The sequence below is a fragment of the Lytechinus variegatus genome, chromosome 4 (assembly GCF_018143015.1).
Source record: "Lytechinus variegatus isolate NC3 chromosome 4, Lvar_3.0, whole genome shotgun sequence".
NCBI lineage: Eukaryota > Metazoa > Echinodermata > Echinoidea > Temnopleuroida > Toxopneustidae > Lytechinus > Lytechinus variegatus.
Window position 1 is genome coordinate 12,547,015 of NC_054743.1, and position 17,491 is coordinate 12,564,505.

General features: G+C 36.6%; 1 protein-coding gene across 1 annotated transcript; it reads right to left on the reverse strand.

Annotated features, from left to right (window-relative positions):
- Positions 1 to 9,070: 9,070 nt before the first annotated feature.
- LOC121412559 lies at positions 9,071 to 13,370 on the reverse strand. The gene is made up of 4 exons (XM_041605349.1): positions 13,235 to 13,370; positions 12,215 to 12,399; positions 11,109 to 11,248; positions 9,071 to 9,882 (listed from the first exon to the last, which is right to left on the reverse strand). Exons 1-4 carry the CDS (start codon positions 13,277 to 13,279, stop codon positions 9,740 to 9,742), a joined length of 513 nt encoding a protein of 170 aa, XP_041461283.1. The 5' UTR covers positions 13,280 to 13,370; the 3' UTR covers positions 9,071 to 9,739.
- Between the last annotated feature and the right edge of the window lie 4,121 nt (positions 13,371 to 17,491).

Genomic DNA, 17,491 nt, shown 5'->3' on the forward strand with positions numbered 1-17,491 from the left:
CCGATTATTAAACTGAATATGTTTGATAGGGGAATGATCAAACGAGGATGATGGATCACCCATGTCTTGTCCTCTTGATGGAAATACATCGAAAATAACATAGAGAGGGGATTGGGGTAGATGTGGGGATGTGGGGTAGATAGAAACAAAGTCATGAGGCGAAGTGCATAACCAAACGGATCACGGTAATAAAAAAATAACATGAAGTGCCGCAAATCTATGATAATATATGTATTGCAGATTTGAATTTTGTATACCGATAATTATTCCTTTTATTGTAATTTGTTAATATAATATTATTATTAATATATAGATTAGCGGGACCTCCATGACCGGCGCACGCGGATATTTTCCACTTAAATGTATATCGTGATAATCCCAATCCTGAAACGAAAACGGATGTAGAAATACCCATTGATTATGGCTCTTCTTTCTCCCCCCTCGGATTTCTTCAAATTATTTGTTCTGTCTGTTTTTCTCCCTCATACCTAGGTTCCATTACCGGCTTGTCAAGTCTTTTAGTATGAAAAGTGAAGATGGGGGATGCCGGGGAAGTAACGTTTTGTGGCAGTGTTCTATTTATGCAAGTATGAGTCATCTCAATCGGGGATCACCTACCTAGCTACCCTGACTTCATAAAGCCTTTCCACTCTTTACCTTTCTCATAGAGAAATAGAAAGTTAAAGCTGCAGTATTATATGGAGTATTTCAGAATCGTAAATAATTTTGCACGAAAAAAATGGAACTCCGAGTATCTTTGACAATGAAGGGGTACAGGAATTCGATTAACTGATGATGGTGGTGGTGATGGTGGTAGTGGTGGTGATGGTGGTGGTGGTGATGGTGGTAGTGATCTTGGTGGTGATGATGGTGGTGATGATGGTGGTGGTGGTGGTGTAGTCTGCTGGGCAAACCCTTCACTCGAAATAAGGGTCTGAATGTGCAGCCTACTCATGCCTTGTGTACTGAAGGCTCTCTCGCTCAGGGAACAGCAAGTTTTGTATGTGCTAGTCTTTGCGTGGAGGCACACTTGTTGATCAAAGTTCCAATCAGGGTCTGTGCCTGCAGACTAGTGGTGGTGGTGATGGTGATGGTGTTGGTGATGATTGTGGTGATGATGGTAATGTTGGTGGTTGGAAGGGTGATAATGATTGATAAGGAAACTGGAAATTAATATATGTCGAGAATCCTTTAATCTCTCTCTGCTTTTCATATATATTTGCTTTCATACTTAAAATTTTGATTAATAAAAATGCAAAATGTGCCAGACTTGCATTGAAGACCTACTATGTATTCATTGAAATCGTTAAAAACACTTTTTTTTTACTTTGACCGAAGCGAATAGGATGAAAGATTTTTATTAGATATTCTACGGATAGTGAAGCTTGAGCATATTGATTATTTCTTTTGACCTCGATTTCTGATTCCAGCCAACCCATGTGGGATGTATACACATTCTCCACTCCGTGTTGAGTATTCCATTTATGCACCTAGGCATTCACAATCAAACTGATCAGCATCATCATTACAAACCTCCTGGATACGATCCAAAGACTTTGACACCTGTAGGTGGAAGGCCTATGGGTATAGAATGACCTCAGAACGTAATGCATTATACTATGATCTTGCAAAGGACTGTTAAGTTGCCGATGTGCCTTCATTTCCAGCTGTTTTTTTTTCATACTGTAAATGTTTCTCTACTGGTTCAACTAAAGAGGTACGACGATTTAAACCTCTGCCTCTGATCAACAAATCTATCTGAAAAGGAGATGTCATCAATCTGTAATTTTAATAAGCCCCCAAACGATTGATGATATACTGCACTGGCGCCCAAGATTGACGCCATGTTTGACATTTTATACCCTACTGTTCTCACTAAAATTCCCATGTTACCTTTACCAAGGCAAGTGCCCTCCCCTGGAAAAAGGTAGTAACATGTCTTCGAAGGCCTGATGCGAATGATCTTGAATCTGTCTATACGAAGATGGAAACCAGACTAGGGTTTTTCAGAAGAAAAAGATACAATTTACCGTGGCATAACATTTGTGACATTCGTATTACCAAAGCCAACATTTAAAAGATTTTTGTGACTTCATAGGGGATAACTTGGTTTTTCTTAACTTTTGAACTATGAATAACTCGTGAATGTGACACCTCTTGTAAATTCAATGAAATAAAAGTTATTAATTTAAGAGTAGTTAGTGGTGCGAGCGGCATATCATATAAGTATACACGAATATTGAACTACATTTTATCTATGTCTATTCTGTTTCCACATCTATACCAATGTGAAATAATGGTGTTATGATGGTATTATGAGTCACACCATTGTTCAAAAACAAACTTATCGAATAAAGATAAGATATCGATGCATTAGATCATACTGTGTTGGTCTTTTCAGAGACACCAATCTATCAACGCACGTACCAACTTTTCGTACTTTTGAACGAAGTCTAGTACGATACGTATCATCCTTTCAGATGAAAACGACTTGTTCTGAAGCAACACCACGGCGCGCCGCGGCGTCGATACGACGCGTCGTTTCGACATAATGGCATTGAGACACGGAAATGTCGAATATCCGTATGTTTCTATCAAAACGTCCTACATTCATACTTCGTACATCAATTCGTTGTATATTAATGCAAGAAGGCCCCGACTGTAAAGGTGTATGGATAAAGCATAACTTTAAATAAAGTGGTCAGAACATTAATTCCTTCCCGTGACTTCGTCTGCCAAGGGGACATTCAAATAAAGAGACATTTCATGAATTTCTATGAATAAAAGAGTAGGAGAGACCATAGAACTCCGTGGAGAAATCAAGAAAGGGAATTCCTCCAGCATCAATACTTGACCCTATCCATAGAATGCAGAACACGAACTAATTGCTCATGCAACAGGACGACAGGTTTCCGTGTTTCAAAGATTTATGACTCAGCCTTTGGGAACATATAGCGCTTTCAGACGGTTTTGAGGGCATTCGCAAACAAATAAATGTCACATAGAATAATCGTATGAAACGATTCCTAAATCATTTTTTTAATTGAATAAGAGCATTCAAACAAGAAGTCCTGCATCCATATGTCTGAAGAAAGGTGTGAGATTACATTAAATACTGTACAGATGTATTGGCATAGCATAAAATGTGGTAAGAAGATTAATACCTCAGTCACATTTCCCCTATGGCGGCCGTGCGGCAAGTCGAAAACAAGCCGTCTTATTATTTTTTTTTAATTCAAACCACCTGTGTAGCCGGTACAAAATGTTTAAACGGCTGTTTTCGACTCGACGTACGGCCGCCGTAGAGCAAATGTGACCGAGGAATTAGGAATGATTGGTTGATATAACCGTTATAGATATTGTCATTGAGCATAATGCTATGTGGATTGTTTGTTATTGCATGGCGTAAATGTCAACATTAATATAATAGTCATATTTGGACATAGTAACTAAATGCCACATAGTTGAACTTATCATGAAATTAATCACCATCATTACCATCATCGTCATCATCGTCATCATCATCATCATCATCTTTATCAAAATTATCATCATCGCCGTCTTTGTCTTCGCTATTTGTCGTCGCTATCGTTGTCATCTTCATCAAATTTTCGTGATGGTAACTGTTGTCCATCCTCGCCATCACCGCCACGGTACGTTCTATCCTTATTACGATGACATCACTGACAAAATACAGCTCCATCCGTGGAATGACCGATTAATCAATTGCGCCACGTCACATACTTCATCATTACCACTGCCATACCACAATCACATCTGCCACTACCATCACCACTACTCTCATCGTCATCACAATCTTCCAATCAATCAATTCAATGAATCATAACGTCAAAAGATATCACTTTATCTCCACCAGGCGCCAAAAATGATAATAAACGCAAGGAAACAATAGAAAGTAACAAAAAAAACCAATAAATTGCCAAACAATTAAAAAACCAATAGAGCATTATGTTAAGACTTCCAGTATAAATTATAAAAGACATTCGACAATTTCTGCATCATTTTGCATTTGGTTTTAGAGGAAGGTGAAAACAAGACCTTGACAAAGGTTCGTCATCTCATTTAAGAGTGTTTTAAACCTTTAATGCAGAGCAATGACTCATACTACACACCTTGATAAAGTGGATGCTGGAGGAGGCATACATGAATATGCCTGCTGCATCCTGGTTAGGTCGATGAAAGCGGTTCCGATGTCCATTAGTTTGTTTTTCATTCTAAGGAGGATCAGGAGAAAGGGATGGAGAACACCACTTGATGCACGAGAGGAGAGGGTATTCTAAAAGAGGAATTGTAGGCTGGGGGTAATGAGCTACAGTCTCACCAATGAAATCGATTCTAAAACGACCGATAGTATGACATTGGTAATAATGCAGCAGGCGTTGTCGGTCAGGAGACTGTGAGACTGTAGCTTGAGCTTAAAGGGATGGTCCAGGCTGACAATAATTATATCTTAATACATAGAGTAGAATTCACTGAGCAAGATGCCGAAAATTTCATCAAAATCGGATAACAAATATTAAAGTTATTGAAGTTTGAAATTTAGCAATATTTTGTGAAAACAGTCGTCATGAATATTCATTAGGTTGGCTGATGATGTCACATCCCCACTTTCCGTTTTCTTATGTTATTACATAAAATCATATTTTTTTTCATTATTTCATACTCGTGTGAATAATATGTCTCCCTCATAATGAAATAAGTTGCAGCAATAAAATATCTAATGCACTAAATCAGATGTCAATCCAATTTTTCTATCTTGGAGGAAAAAATTGAATAAAGCTATTTTCATATAATATAATACAAAAGAACAAGTGGAGATGTGACATCATCAGCCCATCTAATGAATATTCATGACGACTGTTTTTACAAAATATTGCTAAACTTTAAAATTCAATAACTTTGTTATTTTTTATCCGATTTTGATGAAATTTTCGGAATTTGCTCAGTGAATTCTACTTTATTTATTAAAATGTAAACTTTCAGCGCAGACCATTCCTTTAACAGAATGGTAAAAAGTACGTTGACAATATATACCATGTATACAGATGTAGTGAAAGCTAGGGAAGTTTGTAGAGGGAGGGAGATAGGCATCGGAAAATAGAGCTAGAGTAAGGTGGATGAGTGTATGTGTGTGTGAGGGTGAGGGTGTGTGTGTGTGGAGGGGGGGGGGGGCGGGAATACAAACAGACAGATGGACAGACAAGCTAAGCCAGAAAGACACGCGAATAGGAAGAAGAAAGAGACATGAAGGGAAAGGGATATACATGATATATAAAAAAAATGAGGTGAGCATGCTGAAAGAATGATATATTAGAAAAGGAAGACCAAAGGGGGGGGGGGGGATGAAAGGCAAAGGGCTCGGAAACGGACAAGATGAAATAACATGTTGGATGAAGAATGGAGGAAAAATATCAACGTGTGTCGATAACCCCGGTGGCGGGGTGTTAAGTCTTGACCAGCCTGTTGTTCGTAACTCGGGATGCATGCCAATCAATCCATGGACCAATTTTGAAGTAATAGCTTCATGCTAACTTATTCGGAATGTGATAGAAATACGCTCAACAGATATTATCAAAACATTCTGTGTGTGCTTATGAAAATTGATCGATGGATTGTGGTTTTAATTCTCGAAGCATGACTGTTTATTTTTGCTTTCCATTTGTCTTCAGGCGTTTTGTGTCGATTTATACAGAGAAATGAGGACGGTCATGATGGTGGCGGACATTACACTGTCCAATGGAGAGAAGCGAGAATACTATCTTGCATGTGCATGCAAGGGCGCCGTGGTAATGTGAGAAGGTCGAAGGGGGGGGGGGACCATCCAGAGATTGTTAAAAAGTTTCTCAATTCTTGAAAAATCATAAGGTGTGGTCACCCTGGCATCCCATGGCATCAAAAGTAGAAATTAGTGGCCTATTTCATGTTGTGCTTGATATTATAGCAGTATGCAAATAAAGGATCTAATGATGTCACACTCATTTTTATTGTTTTCCTGCCGTAATGTAGAACCTGGTTTGATCCCTTTGTGAACAACCATGGACCATAGAACAAGTAAAAGTGCCACGGCTATTATGACTTATTTGAAAATTAAATATGGGTTATCAAATCCAAATCGATAAAAAGATATCCCGCATAAATTCCATTATTGTAATATACAAAATAGAAAATATCTATGTTCCACCCATAAGAGTTGTATTTATTGAATGGAAATTAATTCTTCACCTATTCAGTGCTTCACACCGCGCAATACATTCCAAGTCTAACCTTGTGAAGAGTTTATTTGAATATTGAGAAAAGAAAACGCCGAATATTTCATCAAATCCGGATATAAAGGTAAAAATTTATGCCTTATTTCAGATATTATATGCTTAACATGCAGGATAGTGATGTCACATGCTCATGTTATATTGTAATCCTGACAAATTACAACGTGGTTTGACCGCCCTTTTAACAAGTGAGTGTCATGAGTATTGTTACTTATTCAACAATAAAATCAGATTTTAGTCTAATTTGAAAAAAATATGTACATCCATATTTCATTATCATAAAATATAAATTAATCAGTGTGACGTCTATTAATCTCTCATAGTCTCATTTGCTTTTCAAATGCGTTATGCATACTCTTTGTGAAATAAAGCAAAAGTTTTAATGCATGATTTTTTTTTATTCTAACATCCGAATCGATGAGATGTTGTTTTCTAATAGTACAAGTCAACTTGCTGTTGAGTTGGACTTGACCTATTTGACGAAATGAAGTGTATTTGCTATTAGCAGGCCTATTATTTGCATAATGCCCAACTCAAATCAAATCAAATATTCAACGAATGAATAAAATAAAAATTGTAGAGCCTTGGACAAAAGGTGTGTTTTGACATGAGGGCAATGGTGAGGTAAAGTACGGTCATTTTATTTTCAGAATAAAAAAGTCCTAAATAAAAAAAAGTCCTATTTATTGCTATCCCTTCCGAGCGTTTTTTTATTGTCCTGGTTATACCTCTTTCTCCCTCGCCAATAAAATCTTAAGGTGTGTCGTAGCCGCATGAAGGAAGACATTTACATCAAAATAAAACGGGCAGTTTTATATATCATACAACAAACTGTTCTTACAATTAATACCTACCGAGTTGGGAGTCCCGATTTTTGTTTAAATCTATTTCTTAATCAATTATAATCGCCACCAAATAAATTAAACAAAACAAAAACAGAAAACCTAAATGTGGGTCGGTCAGCCAACTTCTTGAAAACGAAAGTGATGTTGAACCCATACTTTTAGTAGGCCTACATACCCCCAACTTGAACTATACAATGGGTCACTTCCTGGTCATTCTACCTTGCTGACCATTCGATTTCTGACCCTGAGGCGATGTCACCTATTGTCGTCATCGCCGTTAATTATTTTTGTTTATTTTCTCAACGGACACTCGATCTCGCATTCGACGACAGCCTCGAGGGTCTTCCGGGGTTGGGGTTCATCATGGAAGTCCAGTTTGACTTCGAGGAGGCAAGTGATTATCGACGGAATTCGGAAGAGCAAGTCGAAACTTGTCGCAGTTCTCTATACCTTTTTTCTCTTTGATGTTTTTGTTGGTGTTGTTATTACCTATAAGTTGTGATAAAAAATAGACAAATCGATTTAACCCACGACCTACTTTGTAAGAATACTCGATGCTGGGAAGAAGACTTGAGTGTTTTGAAAATTGATGAAAGCGTGACACGGCCTTCTTTCATTATGATCTTTCATTGGTCGTAGACATTAAACTGGCCATGTTACTGTGTCATTGTCAGCAGAACGATAGCACTGATTGATTTTAAAAACGTCTGTTATCGATAAATACTGATTTCTTCACTTATTTAATTTTTCCTTTAATATTGCTTCTTACTCACCTCAAGCCTCTCAGTTTTGTACTGTTTAATATCTTTCACTATTGGATAGACCCTCTTTACATCAAACATGTAACATATTTATTCATGTTTGCTCTTATCCCACATTGTTTTATATAAATCTGAGGACATAATTAATGGCCTAGAATATTAATCATTTTCTACCACTCTGCTGGATTATTTAGTATTTCTTATTATCAAGCTTAAATTGACCGTCAAAATTTATTACATAGAGTAAATATAATATCAAAATATACCCTTCTGATTTAGTGTCGGTAGTTGTCCCCATCAATGGCCTCCAGATATTGATTTCTACGATTTTTAATCCTCTATACGATTTTTATCTTAATTCTAATTGATCTTGTTAATTACTTATCATTAATGATCCATATAATGCTGCATATGTTTTTATTTTATGATAAAAATAATATGAATGCATTTCAGTTACCATGGCAGTGACAGTTTTCAGTAGTGGCTTTGTAGAGGGCAGTGTGCACGTTTAGATATTAAACCCCCTTAATTCTATCTTACTTTTATAATGTAAATACTCTTCGGTCAAACATATAGAAATGTCTGATTTAAAGGTAGAAAATATTTGGCCTTTTCTTTGAAAGGCATTTGTGTTTAAATTCTACAGGTCTCTTAACAGAAAGGTACAAGTGGGCGTAGGAATATTGACCTCTTATATCCATATTTGCGTTTCACGGACGTCTCGTCAAAGAGCGAGGATATTACCTTTTCTCTTAAGAAATATCAATACGTCCTACTTATTTAAGAGTAAAATCACCACATGAAAAGAGCGAAGGGTGACAACACAATGAATATTCGATTTACAGTAATAACCCTATTTTTTTAAACCGTGATTCGAGCTCTCATCTATACAATCCAGCATCTAAAAAATATATATGACAGATTGGAAATCGTCACTCCTGGGTGCCATTTGACTGGTGATTTCTGAATTCTAAAACTAATCCTTATCCATGCTTCAAAACTTTTGACCAGGCAGTCAAAGCTGAAAATGAGTGACTATTCAAAATAGATATTTTGTTTTCAATATATTATGGTGAAAACTCGAAACGGCACCCCTCACTCGGTTTACAGATTTCTTGAAAGCGTTTACAATACTGTCAAACGAAAGAACATAAAACTGAATACAATCGAAAAGGAATACCTTATTAGACAAATTTTATTCCGAATGATATTGACAATGAGTTTGGTGTATTCTACTTGCAGCGATATTACAAGTATATTCAGAAAATAAAATATTTTAAAGAACAATGATATAAAAGCAAGATCATATCATTCATAAAAATCAATCATTAAAACAAAATAAAAAATTGACCAATCTCAAATTTTCAGTAAAAGGTATAAAATAATCATTTGTAATGTTACCTTGATAGCCTGCAATTAAAAATGCAAGATTTTCAAATTACTTTGAAGAATCAGAAGCGAAAGTAGACCTGCAAAGTTTAATTGAATCCTTGCAGAAATCATAATTATAAATGAATAGATAGGTAATTGTGATAAATCAAATAGTATTAGTGACTTTCTGCCAAATGTTAATATTGCCCGGATTCCATTTTAAAATGTTAATATTTGTTCTAGTTCTGGATTCTTAGAGCCCAATCCCGACGTTCTGACTTTAATGAAAGTGAGTTGTGTATTTTATAGTCAAATTATCAAAGAAACGTTAATTAGGATCGCCATGTTACCCTAGTAGCCGTGGATACTAAGAACCAGAGTTAAGCCGTAAAACGTCAAGATGTCTCCAGTTTGTCCAATTTCCTGGTAAAATCTTCCCAATGTACCCCAGTGCGCATGCGTCCCTCGGGTAAAGTTACAATGTTGTAGGGAGACACCGGGAGTTACAATCATCGCAGTCAGAACCTAGAGCACAAACACTTGGTGTCACAGAACCTTGTCCTCCGTCTTCACATATATCATTCCTTCGGTTGTAACACAGGTTAGAGCACTTGATCTCTATCGGGAAACATATCAAAACAGAGAAATAGATAAGGATAAATATTCCGAGGAGGAGAGAGAGGATGTAGATTATTCCTTAAATCTTAGGCATTCTCTTACTCCAACCTTGAATATAGGGAACAACATCATTTGCGAAATCGGGCCCTTTTCCTACATTTAATCCCACAAATCATGGAGAAAGGTAATTTTGACTGTATTCATTTTTTGGGAAAATGACAGAAAAAGGGGGAAAATCTAATATCATTTTTTTGGATATGTCAACATTTGCATATAAGATTCCATTTCAAAGAAGTAGTTTGCTCACTTGCTTAGCTCTATTTTGTAATAAAACCGCGTATCATGTCACCTCTAATATAATATTATCCATGATCTGGCCTACGTATAAGACTTACGAAGACAAAATGGAAGGCAAATAGGATGGATGGTTGCGAGTAAGGATCGATCTTGGCAAGCTTATCCTTTTGTAAATTAAGGAATAGTCATGCAGAGGTCAACTTAGTCTTATAACCAACATTCTTCCCTGCGTTCCATTGTGTATTCGAAAGCCGCACTCTATATATCGTACATATTAAAATCGAGAAACTATAGGGATTTTTCACAGAGATTTGTTAGTAATCATAATTATTACGATCACATTAAAAATTATTTTTAGCAAGATTGGTGTGTTTAGGGGGCGCGAGATACAGCGGGATCATCAAGTGAAATTTGTATTTAATTCCACGTGTGTGTTCGTGCTTCAGAAATGACTAAAAGAAACACATGTCCTTCAGTCCTCCCAAGATATCTAGATAAGATATGAAAGTAGTGTCTAATAAGTCACCTGAATATTGATAGATTTACATCGTAAATAAACCTTTCTACATTCTACGATTTTTTCCATATATATTCAAAACCTCAGTGTTAGACTCGTACCACTTTCACACCAAGGCACGGTCGCAAAGACCATACCCAGAGACCAATCGGACGTGCTTTCACACCGCCGTCAAAATTGGTCAGGCCCAGAGTGGTCGGTCGCTGTATAGCTGACCTAGCTGAAAGCGGAAGTAGAGTGCGTGGGTATGCAGGGTGGCGAACGCGGAGTCATCTCATTTCGATCGGTCCCCGGGTACGATGAAAGATTTTCAGACCATGGTTTCATCGGTCGCTGGGCTTAGTGTGAAAGCAACATCCAAACACCCATCTCATGTCTACAAGATTTCTTAAACTGGAATTTTGTAACTTACCGTTAGTTGTACTGTTACATGTGTGACACACATTGCCTTCCCACTGATCTTTACATTCACATGTAAAGTCTATGATAGCTGAGATTCCATTACCAACACGTCGGTCAATACATTCTCCACCATGATGGCAAGGACTGGAGCTGTACAGAGGGAGAGAGGGTGAAAAAAATTAGATGATGTTGATGATGATCATCATCAACATGATCATGATTATCATCGTCACCATCATTATCATCATGATACTCATCAAAATCATCATTATCATTATTATCATAATTGTCATTGTAAAGTCATAATTGTCACCATGGTCATCATTATCATCCATCATCGTCATCATCATTATCATCAGCAGCAGCAGACGCTTCATTATCATTACCATATTGTTATCATCAATATCATCATAGTCGTCGTCGCGTCATCAGTGTTATATTCTCAATGTTATTATCGGCATCATCATTCCAATCAGCATCGTCGCCCTCAGCAACATCACCATCATCAACATCACCGTCTTCATCATCCTCATCATCATCATCACCACCATAATCATCATCCTCAACATTATCACAATCATCATTTTCACTACCACCACCACCATCATCATTATCAACATCATTGTCATTAACATTATCATTGTCGTCGTCGTCGTCACCATCACCATCAACATTGATATCACGATCATCATCATCAGCATCATCATCACCATCACCATCACCATCACCATCATCATCATCATCATCATCATCATCATCATCATCATCATCATCATCATCACCATCATCATCATCATCATCATCATCACCATCATCATCATCATCACCATCATCATCATCATCATCATCACCATCATCATCATCATCATCATCATCACCACCATCAGAATCACCACCATCATCATCATCATTATTATCATCATCATCATCACCACCATCATCATCATCATCATCATCACCATCATCATCATCATCATCATCATCATCATCATCATCATCATCACCATCATCACCACCATCATCATCATCATCATCATCATCATCATCACCATCATCATCATCATCATCATCATCATCATCATCATCATCAATCTTCACCCAAAATGTATTATTTACCTGCAGGAACACTCTCTGAATGGTGGTTGAGGCGCTGGTGTATGTGTTTTTGTTAGCAGAGCTGACCGTACGGTTGACTGACTCTGGACTTCATTGACCCCTCCACCGATCAGGAGAACGAAGACACAGACGACAATGCCGATAGTGATGATATTAGCCAAACGGATATCCATTTTCTTGACGTTCTGCATACATGAATAATTTTGAAATTATTCAATTTATTCCATTTTCAACAGAACAAAATAAAGTGGTCAAAATAATTACAATGAACTTACACATACAATATAAATGGAGGCATGTACAATATATATTTTCTATAAGTAAAACAAAACAAATTATAAGTAAAATATCATAAACATAAAATATTCAGGTATACGCGATAATATAATTATTATTTGTGCCTTTCTTTCTCTTGACGTGTTGTTTATCTATTTGACTGTCTCTTTGATGTTGTCTCTGCCTTTCTACCATTTTCAAATATCATGTTGCGCATATTCAATTTTTTTTAATGCCAGTGGATTAATATTGATTTATCATCATATCAAAATTTTCTTGTAAGAGGGCAGCATATAACCTGATCAATTGTGACAACATGCATGGACATGGGGGGAGGAAGAATTATTGTGTCTGGTTAAATTTGAGACAAGAAAAAGAGTGTTAAATTTGTTTATATGACAACAAGATAACTTATATGCACCATTTGAGTTGTAACAAAATCAGTTACGACAAACAAGGATGAAACAACTTATTGTCTGATTCGGTAACATCTATATTAAACACCTTTGATCTTCAAAAAGATCGGAATAAAGTTTATTTCACTAAATTTAAAATGCTTTGATTTATGATACAAACAGGCCTAGTTTTTCTAGATTTTTATCAATGTCAGTGCCGCTATATACTTTGATGACATCTTAGAACGAAACAATATAAAGCCAAAAGATTTGCTATTGCCTTTTGTAAATAATGCAAATCCTTTAAATTTAAGCATACCCAATACTAGCGATGGTACATTTTACTTACCGAGCTGACTGGTATCCAAGTTTGTAAATGAGAAAACAGAAGCATTAAATCATTTATTTGCCTCGTGTTACCTTAGACTTTCGATGCTTCAGCCTCGATTAATACGGGAAGGTTCCAGAGTGATGACGTATCAAGGATTAGAACTTTAATAATGTATTGAAATTATGCATGCTTTTTTCCAAAACACGTGCATAGGCCAGAAAAAATACAAGGAATCTCGGACATTGTTGATGATTTTTGGACAGGTGACTGGCATCCAAATTCACTGATGATTTTTGTTCAGACATAAAGAGAATTTCATGAAACAAATAGTTTTCCTAAACTAGACCTGCTGAGATCGTACATGTGATTGGTTCAAATCAAATCTGTTGGTGAAAAATCGCTGACAAGAATGTTTCGTGAAACACTTAACTGAGCTGGAGATCTGTGCATGTAGGGTGACGAATTATTCCATTAACCTGTTATTTTGTATTGACTGACACGCTGAAAATGCAGTCTGCTCATTCCTTGATGCTATGTTAGGTAAGATTTCACATCGTCAGGGAGATTCTTTAGTATAACAATGCCTTTTCACTGTTTCAGGTGGTATCTTTACAAACTTAGCATATAGGCCTACAAATATAGGTATATTGAAATGGTAAATAGGCCAATTTCACAACATAATATTGAGACAAGATTCCAAGAGTGGCGCATCCAGTATAGGAACAACGCCCCGCCGAACACAAAATAACGCCGGTTCCAATGACATTTACGCTCATGACCGTACCCATCGCGAGGAGGGGGGGGGGGCAGGGGACCTGCCCTTCCCCAAGAAATTAATTTCACAGTTAGAAAATGCAAAAGCACCACATGACAAGGTCAGTGGCTTCGATCCCTCGCCTTTTTTTTATTTGTTTTACAGTCTTGCCCCCCCGGAAAATAAAGTTTCTGCGTACAGCCATGATCACGCTGGCTGGAAATTGCCTTGCTCTTTTTTTTCTTTCTATTTTTTCTTACTGTTGCCTCCCCCCCCCCTTCTCGCCTCTTAAGCGGCGCATTTGGTAATGTGCCCCCTTTACCCTTCCTCTATACGCCCTTAGATACGCCTTTTGTTAGAAAGTGGGACTCCGCCCAAAATATTCTATGTCATTCAATACATCCGAATCACTATATATTTAAAATCCTAGGTAAGATTATTCTTAACATGATGTCAGGGTTCTTATGAATCATATCATATTATATAGAATTTATGAAAAAATCTGAAAGGAACACAATAATGCTCTTTTCTGCTAATAAAGACATTGCATACCGAGCATACCTCGAAAAAACCCACCTTTTCATGTATAGTTATAACAGAATGACACAAAGGTATAGATCTGTGCTTGGTGAAACTTTGAGGGGTACAATATGACACAGGGGGAGGGGGGGGGGGCAATTTAGAATTAAAATCAATTTTGAATAACAGTTTTATTGTTTCTTTGCTTACTTTAATTACTGCGTTCGAAATAATATAATATCAATGTGACATGATTATGATATGTAAGGGAAAGGCATAACACAAACAATATACTCATAAACTGGGTTCCAAACGAAACTTATCAAACAATTCACAAGCGCACTACACAAATTCCACTCAGTCAAAATGAACAAAATTTTGACACAGGCTAGCTTCAATAATCTTTATCAAGCACATTTCAGTAATTAAGAGATTTGTTTGATAACAAAGAGGCTGTAGCCCTGCCCTCTAATCAATGGGTTCCAGAATCCAAACTCACAAAATGGCGAAAGAAAGACCAATGAAAATGAGATGGAATACATATTGGTATGCCGGGCCTAATGAACCTACTTATAAGAAAATAAAGCTGAAAAGTGAAAAGTAGGCCTACTTAATTCATTTGGACTAAGGCCCGATCCCCCATCAACCTGGCATTTTTTTTTTAAAACAAGTGTACACCTAGTTACCAATAATGCATATAGCATTTCCATTTATTTGAAAGCACTGAGGATAAAAGAGCATTGCTGCAGATTAAATGCCTGGCTCACGGGCATAGGTGCCGCGGCCGGGATCGAACCCCGGATTTTCCATGTATAGCCAGGCACCTTAGACCACTCGGTCACGGCACCTCCCTCCCAAAGTTGGTTACCTCTTTAATCAGTGTCAAGCCGATGACTCATTGCATGTATCATGTATTGCATGATATTAACTGTGCAGCAATTAATGTATAATTGTTGTAACGAATCGTTGTATTGAAATCAAGGAGATGGAGATGTCATATCTCCTTGATGAAATTAAACGCTCATAGTGTTTGCTATGGTGTTTTTGCAAATGTATCTCATTGCAGTTTAAGAGGAATTACTGTTCTCTTTTTAATTTATGTTATGTATTGGTTATTCCTACCAATATGAATTTTGTACAGTATTATTTAGAAATAAATCTTCCTAAGGTATGAATGAAATTCATAGGAAGAAAGAAGGAAACTTTTGGTAAAAGTTGTCCAAGTAATTAACGTTAGATTGGATTTCAGTTCGATTTCTTGGGAATATCCCGAAAAAGGAAGCCATATGCCCATACAAAGAAAACCGGGATGAATTAGGTGAAATTGTTTTTGTAAATATTGACCCAGACAAACGTCAGAACATTTCCTTGACAAGAAATAATAGTTTTGTTTCCTATACTCCTTCCGGTGCAAGTGGTAATGAAATCTTTTAACCAAATGAATTCCGCAAGGGACAAAATGGGCGACCAGACATTAGCCATTTAGAGGAGCGTATACTTCAGAATACTTTCCAAGAATATTAGAAGTTCCAAAACCCTTTACCATTAGATCTATGGGATAAAATTATTATAACTCAAGCTAACATTTGAGTCTAAACCAGAAGCTGCTGATTATTCAACAGAGGTACTACTTGGACTGCACAAAAGAATTAAGAATTTTCATCTGTATACTATATTCAGCTCTCGATAAATACAACAAGGCGTTGTTAAGGACAACTTGATAGTCCGACCTTGAGATTCCACATTGACAAAGTTGGAATTGGTATACAAAGTAAACACCAACGAAAAGTTGTGAATACACATTATTTTGGTATTTTATGATTACCTGTACTTAATGGTCTATTGTGTTGTATAATGTTTGGAATATTATATACATAACTGAGTTTTATTCTGATGAATATTGTTGTGATTACAGTCTGTTAATATGTTGTACATGATGTATGTTCTTGTTTCATTATGAGGTTAAGAATATTGTGTTATGCAAGGTTGATTGAATTCACTACCATCAATTATAAAATAGTGAAGGATGGGATGAAACTTACTTTTGGACGAATGAAATAATATATTCTAAATAAGATGTTGAACCTGTCAAGATAATTTTACTTGATATATCCATAAATATTTGGGGTTTGAACAAATGACTAGAAATGGGCTATATTTATATGTAATTTGACAGGGTGTTTAGGATATTTTGATCTGTAACTGGAGTTAGATAGACGGGACGGAATCATGGGTAGGTCTATGCAGAGACAGCTAGGAGCTGACGTCATACAGATAATTATTGTCAGGACACTCATGAAGAAACAAAAAATCAGAGAAGAAGAAGAAATAGCTAAGCATCATCATTAATCATTGAATTGCATAAATCTATTAATATCTGTATACTTAGTTTATATCCTGTAATCTTTGTTAGAAATAGTTTACTATAATAGGTTTCCCGAAACCTAATGTGATTGGTATTCTGTTAACAAGTATACAAAATTCTCTGGATACGTTGAACATACACTGCATGGTGACCAACTCTGGTTCCCACAATTCATGGTTAATTTAATTAACTCGAAATAATAATTTTAAAAAGGCCTTGAAATGATTATTCCGACTATACCTTATATATTCACCTTGTTTTGTACCCTGAACAGTGAGTGGGAAATTTTTCAGAATTATGAAGTAACGAGTACAATTTTGCTATAGTTTTCATGCTGGGGAGGGGGACTCCTTGGCTCCTTCCGCACCGATCTGTTGGATTTTTCAGCAAAATTAAGCATCCACCCGGCACCCCCCCCCCGGGCACTCCCCATCCCTCTGACAATGAGACAAAGGCTTTTAACTCCCTTGTATGACAGAACGGAAGGACCTTAACTAGCTCAGTTAGCTAAGACAGGCATTTAAAGGAATTCGAATTAATTTCCAAATCCAAGCATAATTGACACATCTAACGTTACATGTTTTTTTTTTTTTATCAAAGATACCTTCGGCAAAATCAGCTGGTTGACCCTTTAATA

Bases quoted from the DNA above. Each gene is read 5' to 3' on its own strand.
- LOC121412559 (XM_041605349.1), bottom strand. From the start codon at position 13,279: ATGCTTCTGTTTTCTCATTTACAAACTTGGATACCAGTCAGCTCG. The intron at 12,400-13,234 runs GTAAGTAAAATG...TCATGTATGCAG, and splicing joins CTTGGATACCAGTCAGCTCG to AACGTCAAGAAAATGGATAT. The intron at 9,883-11,108 runs GTAAGTTACAAA...GTTTCCCGATAG, and splicing joins ATGTAACAGTACAACTAACG to AGATCAAGTGCTCTAACCTG.